The sequence below is a fragment of the Protopterus annectens genome, chromosome 3.part1, assembly GCF_019279795.1.
Source record: "Protopterus annectens isolate FY-2018-M chromosome 3.part1, PAN1.0, whole genome shotgun sequence".
Taxonomy (NCBI): Eukaryota; Metazoa; Chordata; order Ceratodontiformes; family Protopteridae; genus Protopterus; species Protopterus annectens.
The window spans coordinates 1843423799-1843436711 of NC_056732.1; the positions used below are offsets into that span (position 1 = coordinate 1843423799).

Sequence of the window (12913 nt, forward strand, 5' to 3'; positions counted from 1 at the left end):
GGAATTTCCATTAAGAGTGTTCCAGACATGTGCTACAGAACACCTATAAAGGGACTTTCCAATGACAGTGTTCCAGACATGTGCTACAGAGTACCTATAAAGGGACTTTCCAATGACAGTGTTCCAGACATGCTACAGAGTACCTATAAAGGGACTTTCCAATGAGAGTGTTCCAGACATACTACAGAGTACCTATAAAGGGACTTTCCAATGAGATTGTTCCACACATGTGCTACAAAGTACCTATAAAGGGACTTTCCAATGAGAGTGTTCCAGACATGTGCTACAGAGTACCTATAAAGGGACTTTCCAATGAGAGTGTTCCAGACATGTGCTACAGAGTACCTATAAAGGGACTTTCCAATGAGAGTGTTCCAGACATGTGCTGCAGAGTACCTATAAAGGAACTTTCCAATGAGAGTGTTCCAGACATGTGCTACAGAGTACCTGTAAAGGGACTTTCCAATGACAGTGTTCCAGACATGCTACAGAGTACCTATAAAGGGACTTTCCAATGACAGTGTTCCAGACATGTGCTACAGAGTACCTATAAAGGGACTTTCCAATGAGAGTGTTCCAGACATGTGCTACAGAGTACCAATAAAGGTACTTTCCTATGAGAGTGTTCCAGACATGTGCTACAGAGTATCTATAAAGGGATTTTCCAATGACCGTGCTCCAGACATGTGCTACAGAGTACCTATAAAGGGACTTTCCAATGACAGTGTTCCAGACATGTGCTACAGAGTACCTATAAAGGGACTTTCCAATGACAGTGTTCCAGACTTGTGCTACAGAGTACCTATAAAGGGACTTTCCAATGAGAGTGTTCCAGATATCTGCTACAGAGTACCTTTAAAGGGACTTTCCAATGACAGTGTTCCAGACATGTGCTACAGAGTACCTATAAAGGGACTTTCCAATGACAGTGTTCCAGACATGTGCTACAGAGTACCTATAAAGGGACTTTCCAATGAGAGTGCTCCAGACGTGCTACAGAGTACCTATAAAGGGACTTTCCAATGACAGTGTTCCAGACATGTGCTACAGAGTACCTATAAAGGGACCTTCCAATGAGAGTGTTCCAGACATGTGCTGCAGAATACCTATAAAGGGAAATTCCAATGACAGTGTTCCAGATGTGCTACAGAGTACTTATAAAGGGAATTTCTAATGAGAGTGTTCCAGACATGTGCTACAGAGTACCTGTAAAGGGACTTTCCAATGAGAGTGTTCCAGACATGTGCTACAGAGTACTTATAAAGGGACTTTCCAATGAGAGTGTTCCAGTCATGTGCTACAGAGTACCATTAAAGGGACTTCCCAATGAGAGTGTTCCAGACATGTGCTACAGAGTACATATAAAGGAACTTTCCAATGAGAGTGTTCCAGACATATGCTACAAAGTACCTTTAAAGGGACTTTCCAATGAAAGTGTTCCAGAAATGTGCTACAGAGTACCTATAAAGGGACATTCCAATGACAGTGTTCCAGACATGTGCTACAGAGTACCTATAAAGGGACTTTCCAATGACAGTGTTCCAGACGTGCTACAGAGTACCTATAAAGGGACTTTCCAATGAGAGTGTTCCAAACATCTGCTACAGAGTACCTTTAAAGGGACTTTCCAATGACAGTGTTTCAGACGTGCTACAGAGTACCTATAAAGGGACTTTCCAATGAGAGTGTTCCAGACATGCTGCAGAGTACCTATAAAGGGACTTTCCAATGACAGTGTTTCAGACTTGTGCTACAGAGTTTCTATAAAGGGACTTTCCAATGAGAGTGTTTCAGACATGTCCTATAGAGTACCTATAAATGGACTTTCCAATGGGAGTGTTCCAGACATGTGCTACATAGTACCTATAAAGGGAATTTCCAATGAGTGGGTTCCAGACATGCTACAGAGTACCTATAAAGGGACTTTCCAATGAGAGTGTTCCAGACATACTACAGAGTACCTATAAAGGGACTTTCCAATGAGATTGTTCCACACATGTGCTACAGAGTACCTATAAAGGGACTTTCCAATGAGAGTGTTCCAGACATGTGCTACAGAGTACCTATAAAGGGACTTTCCAATGAGAGTGTTCCAGACATGTGCTACAGAGTACCTATAAAGGGACTTTCCAATGAGAGTGTTCCAGACATGTGCTACAGAGTACCTGTAAAGGGACTTTCCAATGACAGTGTTCCAGACATGCTACAGAGTACCTATAAAGGGACTTTCCAATGACAGTGTTCTAGACATGTGCTACAGAGTACCTATAAAGGGACTTTCCAATGAGAGTGTTCCAGACATGTGCTACAGAGTATCAATAAAGGTACTTTCCAATGAGAGTGTTCCAGACATGTGCTACAGAGTATCTATAAAGGGACTTTCCAATGACAGTGCTCCAGACATGTGCTACAGAGTACCTATAAAGGGACTTTCCAATGACAGTGTTCCAGACATGTGCTACAGAGTACCTATAAAGGGACTTTCCAATGACAGTGTTCCAGACTTGTGCTACAGAGTACCTATAAAGGGACTTTCCAATGACAGTGTTCCAGACATGTGCTACAGAGTACCTATAAAGGGACTTTCCAATGAGAGTGTTCCAGACATGTGCTACAGAGTACTAATAAAGGTACTTTCCAATGAGAGTGTTCCAGACATGTGCTACAGAGTATCTATAAAGGGACTTTCCAATGACAGTGCTCCAGACATGTGCTACAGAGTACCTATAAAGGGACTTTCCAATGACAGTGTTCCAGACATGTGCTACAGAGTACCTATAAAGGGACTTTCCAATGACAGTGTTCCAGACTTGTGCTACAGAGTACCTATAAAGGGACTTTCCAATGAGAGTGTTCCAGACATCTGCTACAGAGTACCTATAAAGGACTTTCCAATGACAGTGTTCCAGACATGTGCTACAGAGTACCTATAAAGGGACTTTCCAATGAGAGTGTTCCAGACATGTGCTACAGAGTACCAATAAAGGTACTTTCCAATGAGAGTGTTCCAGACATGTGCTACAGAGTATCTATAAAGGGACTTTCCAATGACCGTGCTCCAGACATGTGCTACAGAGTACCTATAAAGGGACTTTTCAATGACAGTGTTCCAGACATGTGCTACAGAGTACCTATAAAGGGACTTTCCAATGACAGTGTTCCAGACTTGTGCTACAGAGTACCTATAAAGGGACTTTCCAATGAGAGTGTTCCAGATATCTGCTACAGAGTACCTTTAAAGGGACTTTCCAATGACAGTGTTCCAGACATGTGCTACAGAGTACCTATAAAGGGACTTTCCAATGACAGTGTTCCAGACATGTGCTACAGAGTACCTATAAAGGGACTTTTCAATGAGAGTGCTCCAGACGTGCTACAGAGTACCTATAAAGGGACTTTCCAATGACAGTGTTCCAGACATGTGCTACAGAGTACCTATAAAGGGACTTTCCAATGAGAGTGTTCCAGTCATGTGCTACAGAGTACCTATAAAGGGACTTCCCAATGACAGTGTTCCAGACATGTGCTACAGAATACTTATAAAGGGAATTTCTAATGAGAGTGTTCCAGACATGTGCTACAGAGTACCTGTAAAGGGACTTTCCAATGAGAGTGTTCCAGACATGTGCTACAGAGTACTTATAAAGGGACTTTCCAATGAGAGTGTTCCAATCATGTGCTACAGAGTACCTTTAAAGGGACTTCCCAATGAGAGTGTTCCAGACATGTGCTACAGAGTACATATAAAGGAACTTTCCAATGAGAGTGTTCCAGACATATGCTACAAAGTACCTTTAAAGGGACTTTCCAATGACAGTGCTCCAGACATGTGCTACAGAGTACCTATAAAGGGACTTTCCAATGACAGTGTTCCAGACATGTGCTACAGAGTACCTATAAAGGGACTTTCCAATGAGAGTGTTCCAGACTTGTGCTACAGAGTACCTATAAAGGGACTTTCCAATGACAGTGTTCCAGACATGTGCTACAGAGTACCTATAAAGGGACTTTCCAATGAGAGTGTTCCAGACATGTGCTACAGAGTACTAATAAAGGTACTTTCCAATGAGAGTGTTCCAGACATGTGCTACAGAGTATCTATAAAGGGACTTTCCAATGACAGTGCTCCAGACATGTGCTACAGAGTACCTATAAAGGGACTTTCCAATGACAGTGTTCCAGACATGTGCTACAGAGTACCTATAAAGGGACTTTCCAATGACAGTGTTCCAGACTTGTGCTACAGAGTACCTATAAAGGGACTTTCCAATGAGAGTGTTCCAGACATCTGCTACAGAGTACCTATAAAGGGACTTTCCAATGACAGTGTTCCAGACATGTGCTACAGAGTACCTATAAAGGGACTTTCCAATGAGAGTGTTCCAGACATGTGCTACAGAGTACCAATAAAGGTACTTTCCAATGAGAGTGTTCCAGACATGTGCTACAGAGTATCTATAAAGGGACTTTCCAATGACCGTGCTCCAGACATGTGCTACAGAGTACCTATAAAGGGACTTTTCAATGACAGTGTTCCAGACATGTGCTACAGAGTACCTATAAAGGGACTTTCCAATGACAGTGTTCCAGACTTGTGCTACAGAGTACCTATAAAGGGACTTTCCAATGAGAGTGTTCCAGATATCTGCTACAGAGTACCTTTAAAGGGACTTTCCAATGACAGTGTTCCAGACATGTGCTACAGAGTACCTATAAAGGGACTTTCCAATGACAGTGTTCCAGACATGTGCTACAGAGTACCTATAAAGGGACTTTTCAATGAGAGTGCTCCAGACGTGCTACAGAGTACCTATAAAGGGACTTTCCAATGACAGTGTTCCAGACATGTGCTACAGAGTACCTATAAAGGGACTTTCCAATGAGAGTGTTCCAGTCATGTGCTACAGAGTACCTATAAAGGGACTTCCCAATGACAGTGTTCCAGACATGTGCTACAGAATACTTATAAAGGGAATTTCTAATGAGAGTGTTCCAGACATGTGCTACAGAGTACCTGTAAAGGGACTTCCCAATGAGAGTGTTCCAGACATGTGCTACAGAGTACATATAAAGGAACTTTCCAATGAGAGTGTTCCAGACATATGCTACAAAGTACCTTTAAAGGGACTTTCCAATGAAAGTGTTCCAGACATGTGCTACAGAGTACCTATAAAGGGACATTCCAATGACAGTGTTCCAGACATGTGCTACAGAGTACCTATAAAGGGACTTTCCAATGACAGTGTTCCAGACGTGCTACAGAGTACCTATAAAGCGACTTTCCAATGAGAGTGTTCCAAACATCTGCTACAGAGTACCTTTAAAGGACTTTCCAATGACAGTGTTTCAGACGTGCTACAGAGTACCTATAAAGGGACTTTCCAATGAGAGTGTTCCAGACATGCTGCAGAGTACCTATAAAGGGACTTTCCAATGACAGTGTTTCAGACTTGTGCTACAGAGTTTCTATAAAGGGACTTTCCAATGAGAGTGTTTCAGACATGTGCTATAGAGTACCTATAAATGGACTTTCCAATGGGAGTGTTCCAGACATGTGCTACATAGTACCTATAAAGGGAATTTCCAATGACTGGGTTCCAGACATGCTACAGAGTACCTATAAAGGGACTTTCCAATGAGAGTGTTCCAGACATACTACAGAGTACCTATAAAGGGACTTTCCAATGAGATTGTTCCACACATGTGCTACAGAGTACCTATAAAGGGACTTTCCAATGAGAGTGTTCCAGACATGTGCTACAGAGTACCTATAAAGGGACTTTCCAATGAGAGTGTTCCAGACATGTGCTACAGAGTACCTATAAAGGGACTTTCCAATGAGAGTGTTCCAGACATGTGCTACAGTGTACCTGTAAAGGGACTTTCCAATGACAGTGTTCCAGACATGCTACAGAGTACCTATAAAGGGACTTTCCAATGACAGTGTTCCAGACATGTGCTACAGAGTACCTATAAAGGGACTTTCCAATGAGAGTGTTCCAGACATGTGCTACAGAGTACCAATAAAGGTACTTTCCAATGAGAGTGTTCCAGACATGTGCTACAGAGTATCTATAAAGGGACTTTCCAATGACCGTGCTCCAGACATGTGCTACAGAGAACCTATAAAGGGACTTTTTAATGACAGTGTTCCAGACATGTGCTACAGAGTACCTATAAAGGGACTTTCCAATGACAGTGTTCCAGACTTGTGCTACAGAGTACCTATAAAGGGACTTTCCAATGAGAGTGTTCCAGACATCTGCTACAGAGTACCTTTAAAGGGACTTTCCAATGACAGTGTTCCAGACATGTGCTACAGAGTACCTATAAAGGGACTTTCCAATGACCGTGCTCCAGACATGTGCTACAGAGTACCTATAAAGGGACTTTTTAATGACAGTGTTCCAGACATGTGCTACAGAGTACCTATAAAGGGACTTTCCAATGAGAGTGTTCCAGACATGTGCTACAGAGTACCAATAAAGGTACTTTCCAATGAGAGTGTTCCAGACATGTGCTACAGAGTATCTATAAAGGGACTTTCCAATGACCGTGCTCCAGACATGTGCTACAGAGTACCTATAAAGGGACTTTTCAATGACAGTGTTCCAGACATGTGCTACAGAGTACCTATAAAGGGACTTTCCAATGACAGTGTTCCAGACTTGTGCTACAGAGTACCTATAAAGGGACTTTCCAATGAGAGTGTTCCAGATATCTGCTACAGAGTACCTTTAAAGGGACTTTCCAATGACAGTGTTCCAGACATGTGCTACAGAGTACCTATAAAGGGACTTTCCAATGACAGTGTTCCAGACATGTGCTACAGAGTACCTATAAAGGGACTTTTCAATGAGATTGCTCCAGACGTGCTACAGAGTACCTATAAAGGGACTTTCCAATGACAGTGTTCCAGACATGTGCTACAGAGTACCTATAAAGGGACTTTCCAATGAGAGTGTTCCAGTCATGTGCTACAGAGTACCTATAAAGGGACTTCCCAATGACAGTGTTCCAGACATGTGCTACAGAATACTTATAAAGGGAATTTCTAATGAGAGTGTTCCAGACATGTGCTACAGAGTACCTGTAAAGGGACTTTCCAATGAGAGTGTTCCAGACATGTGCTACAGAGTACTTATAAAGGGACTTTCCAATGAGAGTGTTCCAGTCATGTGCTACAGAGTACCTTTAAAGGGACTTCCCAATGAGAGTGTTCCAGACATGTGCTACAGAGTACATATAAAGGAACTTTCCAATGAGAGTGTTCCAGACATATGCTACAAAGTACCTTTAAAGGGACTTTCCAATGAAAGTGTTCCAGACATGTGCTACAGAGTACCTATAAAGGGACATTCCAATGACAGTGTTCCAGACATGTGCTACAGAGTACCTATAAAGGGACTTTCCAATGACAGTGTTCCAGACGTGCTACAGAGTACCTATAAAGCGACTTTCCAATGAGAGTGTTCCAAACATCTGCTACAGAGTACCTTTAAAGGACTTTCCAATGACAGTGTTTCAGACGTGCTACAGAGTACCTATAAAGGGACTTTCCAATGAGAGTGTTCCAGACATGCTGCAGAGTACCTATAAAGGGACTTTCCAATGACAGTGTTTCAGACTTGTGCTACAGAGTTTCTATAAAGGGACTTTCCAATGAGAGTGTTTCAGACATGTGCTATAGAGTACCTATAAATGGACTTTCCAATGGGAGTGTTCCAGACATGTGCTACATAGTACCTATAAAGGAATTTCCAATGACTGGGTTCCAGACATGCTACAGAGTACCTATAAAGGGACTTTCCAATGAGAGTGTTCCAGACATACTACAGAGTACCTATAAAGGGACTTTCCAATGAGATTGTTCCACACATGTGCTACAGAGTACCTATAAAGGGACTTTCCAATGAGAGTGTTCCAGACATGTGCTACAGAGTACCTATAAAGGGACTTTCCAATGAGAGTGTTCCAGACATGTGCTACAGAGTACCTATAAAGGGACTTTCCAATGAGAGTGTTCCAGACATGTGCTACAGTGTACCTGTAAAGGGACTTTCCAATGACAGTGTTCCAGACATGCTACAGAGTACCTATAAAGGGACTTTCCAATGAGAGTGTTCCAGACATGTGCTACAGAGTACCAATAAAGGTACTTTCCAATGAGAGTGTTCCAGACATGTGCTACAGAGTATCTATAAAGGGACTTTCCAATGACCGTGCTCCAGACATGTGCTACAGAGTACCTGTAAAGGGACTTTTTAATGACAGTGTTCCAGACATGTGCTACAGAGTACCTATAAAGGGACTTTCCAATGACAGTGTTCCAGACTTGTGCTACAGAGTACCTATAAAGGGACTTTCCAATGAGAGTGTTCCAGACATCTGCTACAGAGTACCTTTAAAGGGACTTTCCAATGACAGTGTTCCAGACATGTGCTACAGAGTACCTATAAAGGGACTTTCCAATGACCGTGCTCCAGACATGTGCTACAGAGTACCTATAAAGGGACTTTTTAATGACAGTGTTCCAGACATGTGCTACAGAGTACCTATAAAGGGACTTTCCAATGACAGTGTTCCAGACTTGTGCTACAGAGTACCTATAAAGGGACTTTCCAATGAGAGTGTTCCAGACATCTGCTACAGAGTACCTTTAAAGGGACTTTCCAATGACAGTGTTCCAGACATGTGCTACAGAGTACCTATAAAGGGACTTTCCAATGAGAGTGTTCCAGACATGCTACAGAGTGCCTATAAAGGGACTTTCCAATGAGAGTGCTCCAGACGTGCTACAGAGTACCTATAAAGGGACTTTCCAATGACAGTGTTCCAGACATGTGCTACAGAGTACCTATGAAGGGACTTTCCAATGAGAGTGTTCCAGTCATGTGCTACAGAGTACCTATAAAGGGACTTCCCAATGACAGTGTTCCAGACATGTGCTACAGAGTACTTATAAAGGGAATTTCTAATGAGAGTGTTCCAGACATGTGCTACAGAGTACCTGTAAAGGGACTTTCCAATGAGAGTGTTCCAGACATGTGCTACAGAGTACTTATAAAGGGACTTTCCAATGAGAGTGTTCCAGTCATGTGCTACAGAGTACCTTTAAAGGGACTTCCCAATGAGAGTGTTCCAGACATGTGCTACAGAGTACATATAAAGGAACTTTCCAATGAGAGTGTTCCAGACATATGCTACAAAGTACCTATAAAGGGACTTTCCAATGAAAGTGTTCCAGACATGTGCTACAGAGTACCTATAAAGGGACATTCCAATGACAGTGTTCCAGACATGTGCTACAGAGTACCTATAAAGGGACTTTCCAATGACAGTGTTCCAGACATGCTACAGAGTACCTATAAAGGGACTTTCCAATGACAGTGTTCCAAACATCTGCTACAGAGTACCTTTAAAGGGACTTTCCAATGACAGTGTTTCAGACATGCTACAGAGTACCTATAAAGGGACTTTCCAATGAGAGTGTTCCAGACATGCTGCAGAGTACCTATAAAGGGACTTTCCAATGACAGTGTTTCAGACTTGTGCTACAGAGTTCCTATAAAGGGACTTTCCAATCAGAGTGTTTCAGACATGTGGTATAGAGTACCTATAAATGGACTTTCCAATGGGAGTGTTCCAGACATGTGCTACATAGTACCTATAAAGGGAATTTCCAATGACTGGGTTCCAGACATGTGCAACAGAGTACCTATAAAGGGGCTTTCCAATGAGAGTGTTCCAGACATGTGCTACAGAGTACCTAAAAAGGAACTTTCCAATGAGAGTGTTTCAGACGTGCTACAGAGTACCTATAAAGGGACTTTCCAATGAGAGTGTTTCAGACATGCTACAGAGTAACTATAAAGGGACTTTCCAATGAGAGAATTCCAGACATGCTACAGAGTACCTATAAAGGGACTTTCCAAAGACAGTGCTCCAGATGTGCTACAGATTACCTATAAAGGGAATTTCCAATGACAGTGTTCCAGACATCTGCTACAGAGTACCTATAAATGGACTTTCCAATGAAAGTGCTCCGGATGTGCTACAAAGTACCTATAAAGGGACTTTCCAATGACAGTGTTCCAGATGTGCTACAGAGTACCTTTAAAGGGACTTTCCAATGAGAGTGTTCCAGACTTGTGCTACAGAGTACCTATAAAGGGACTTTCCAATGAGAGTGTTCCAGACATGTGCTAAAGAGTACCTATAAAGGGACTTTCCAATGACAGTGTTCCAGACATGTGCTACAAAGTACCTATAAATGGACTTTGCAATATTCTTTTTAGGTTTTTAGATATCAAGGAGGTATTTGTCAGCTGAGTGAAGATGCCAGGGGGTGTAGTAAGATACTAGGTTGGAGAGAGAGAGGGGGAGGAAGAGGGATTATTCAGAATGGAGTGAGTGATACATAATTGAGGAGGTAGTAGTTTGTGAGAGAACTCAGGCCATTGAAGTGCCTTAAGGGTCAAGACAGTGATGGGCATTGTAAGGGAGATTAGTAGCAAATCTGGCATTTTATTGTATGTTTCTTCAAGTTTGGACAGTAATGTAGATTGAATAGTAGTAAGAACTGGACAGCATAGAGGAGACAATGTAAGAGGAGTGACTGAGATGGAGAGAGTTTGGAGAAGATGTAAGGAATTTTCAATTTCTATAAAGTAGACCAAGTTTCTGGTGTTTTTTTATACATTGTTGGATGTGTATTTAGTTTGCTGTCGATAATGGTACCAAGTAGTTTGGTATGAGGTTCGGTTTTAATGACAGTATTGTTGAGGGAAGTGATGGTAAAGAAGGATTTGTGTTGTGCCAGTGTTCTAGGAAGAAAGAGAAGGAGTTTAGTTTTTTGAGGATTTAGTACTAGTTGATTGTATTGACAGCCATGTTTCAACAGATGACAAGGTGTCCTGGGGGTGTTCTAAGAGATCAGGAATGTTATTGGCAGTGAAGATAAGTATGGAATTATCGGCATATTGTATTAAAGTTGAGTGCTTACAAGCAGAATGTAATTTGTTAGTAAAAATATTGAACAAGAGGGGCCCTATTGGAGAGGTAACTGGGAAACCAGTTTACAGAGGAGCTAGAGAGATGGAGGTCAGAGAGTTTAGAGTGAGAGGCAGTATCAAAGGCCTTAGAGAGATCAAGCAATAAGCAGGAGATTAGCATGTTGTTTTCATGGGCCTCAGTTAACATTTGGTTGAAGGAAAGTACAGCAGTGGACATGTGGTGGGGCCCAAAACCATGTTGGGTGGAAGTTAGCAGGTTATTTTCAAGCAGGTGTTTGAGTAACTGGGTATGAGTGTCCAATACGCAGACAATACATCCCTTATCTGCTCTGCCCCAACTCTCCAAGAACTTCAGGATAAGACTCAAAGAGCATTTCAGGAAATAGAAGCCTACCTATCCAACCTCCAGCTCATTTAAACCCCAATAAGACCAAACTGATGTTTTTCACCATCAAGCCATCCAGTAGCCACTCTCCATCCCTCACTATTCATTCCACCAATAGAACCACAATTGCAGCCATAAAGCATACCAAACTCCTGGGTGTAACTATAGATGATATTCACATTTCCCTGTCAATTAAAAAAATCCACCTCAAACTTGGATCTCTCTACCGTGCAAAACTTTCCTTACAAGCCAAGCCAGACTAGGCACTCCCAGATCCCATCTTCTATCTTCCTTACTCTACTGCTCACACATATTTACAAACCTCCGCAAAACTGACCTAAACAACCTATCATCCTGTTATAATAAAATTGCAAAATTTGCCAGCAACCATCCCCATAAATCTCATCACTGCTCTGCTCTTCAACAACTGAATTGGCTTCCCATCCTGTTAAGACTAAACCATCTCACCTTTACATACAAAATCATTCACAACCCTAAAGAATGTCCCTCACTTTCCTCCCTAGTTCAACCTCAAGTCAGTACAAGGCCCCTTAGATCTTCCAACAGGCTAATGCTAAAAATAACTGAGTCGCACAACTACCATGGCAACTGTCTCTACTCTAATAAAATAGCTATGGCCTGGAATGCTCTCCCCCAACACATTCAAAACATTCCCAACTACTTTTCCCTTAAAACTAAAACTAGAGAACATCTCAAATGCAGGTAGATTTACTCCTGCTGTTCTCCTGGATAATCAATCCCCTCCCTTTTTATTTTGTTCTTTCGTCCCTCTAAACAACCTTATCATGACTCTAGCCCATTTTAGACTTTGTTACGATGCAGTAAACAATGCACATTTTAAGTGTGCTACAACCGATGACACCATAGATGCTTCTCTGTCAATCAATTTCACTCATTGTCATTTCATTATCTGCAATGCTGCTCACATCCTAATTTTATCTCTAGATGTCTGGAATATGCATGTACAAGCTTTGTATTACGTGTATTATTATATGCATGTAATTTTATGATTTTTTTTATGATTTTATAGTATCTTTACGATGCTATTGAATGTGGAGCTTTTCTCCCTGGGTCTCTGCTAAAAACGGGCTCTTTGGCCCAGTTGGACACTACACGTTTAACAAATGTAAAATAAAATAAATAAGTAGATTTTCCAGAATTTTAGAGATACAGGACAGGATAGGAATGGGCCTATAGTTAGAGGGCTTAGCAGGATTTGACCTTGTGTAGTGGGATTATGAAGAAGGCTTTCCATATATCAGGGATACAGGCTTCAGTAATGGATCGATTTATGAGTATAGAGACAGGGTAGGCAATAGATTTTGGAGGAATTGTAAGAAAGTAGGAAGGTAATTTATCAGTGGAGGGGGAGCGGTGTTTGATTTTGGTCAGGAGAGATTTGAAAAAGGTGGTGGAAACTGGTTTAAATGAGAAGGAATTGGAAGGTGTTATGCTGGGGGATAAAGAAGGGGGGGAGAGAGTATTGCTATTT

The 12913-nt window shown here is 41.8% G+C and overlaps 4 protein-coding genes across 4 annotated transcripts; all 4 read left to right on the top strand.

Moving 5' to 3' along the window:
- Positions 1-531: 531 nt before the first annotated feature.
- LOC122797909 (delta-actitoxin-Amc1a-like) lies at positions 532-1026 on the top strand. The gene has a single exon (XM_044066427.1). The coding sequence runs from the start codon at positions 532-534 to the stop codon at positions 1024-1026; it is 495 nt and encodes a 164-aa protein (XP_043922362.1).
- Positions 1027-2249: 1223 nt separating this feature from the next.
- On the top strand, positions 2250-2933 carry LOC122797910 (delta-actitoxin-Amc1a-like). The gene has a single exon (XM_044066428.1). It carries the CDS (start codon positions 2250-2252, stop codon positions 2931-2933), a length of 684 nt encoding a protein of 227 aa, XP_043922363.1.
- A 5132-nt stretch (positions 2934-8065) lies between these two features.
- Positions 8066-8779, top strand: LOC122797911 (delta-actitoxin-Amc1a-like). The gene has a single exon (XM_044066429.1). The coding sequence runs from the start codon at positions 8066-8068 to the stop codon at positions 8777-8779; it is 714 nt and encodes a 237-aa protein (XP_043922364.1).
- On the top strand, positions 8776-9387 carry LOC122797912 (delta-actitoxin-Amc1a-like). The gene has a single exon (XM_044066430.1). The coding sequence runs from the start codon at positions 8776-8778 to the stop codon at positions 9385-9387; it is 612 nt and encodes a 203-aa protein (XP_043922365.1).
- The last annotated feature ends 3526 nt before the right edge of the window (positions 9388-12913 follow it).

What these genes read in the sequence shown, in the direction of transcription:
- LOC122797909 (XM_044066427.1), top strand. Translation starts at nt 532, where the DNA reads ATGTGCTACAGAGTACCTATAAAGGGACTTTCCAATGAGAGTGTTCCA.
- LOC122797910 (XM_044066428.1), top strand. Translation starts at nt 2,250, where the DNA reads ATGTGCTACAGAGTACCTATAAAGGGACTTTCCAATGAGAGTGTTCCA.
- LOC122797911 (XM_044066429.1), top strand. Translation starts at nt 8,066, where the DNA reads ATGACAGTGTTCCAGACATGCTACAGAGTACCTATAAAGGGACTTTCC.
- LOC122797912 (XM_044066430.1), top strand. Translation starts at nt 8,776, where the DNA reads ATGAGAGTGCTCCAGACGTGCTACAGAGTACCTATAAAGGGACTTTCC.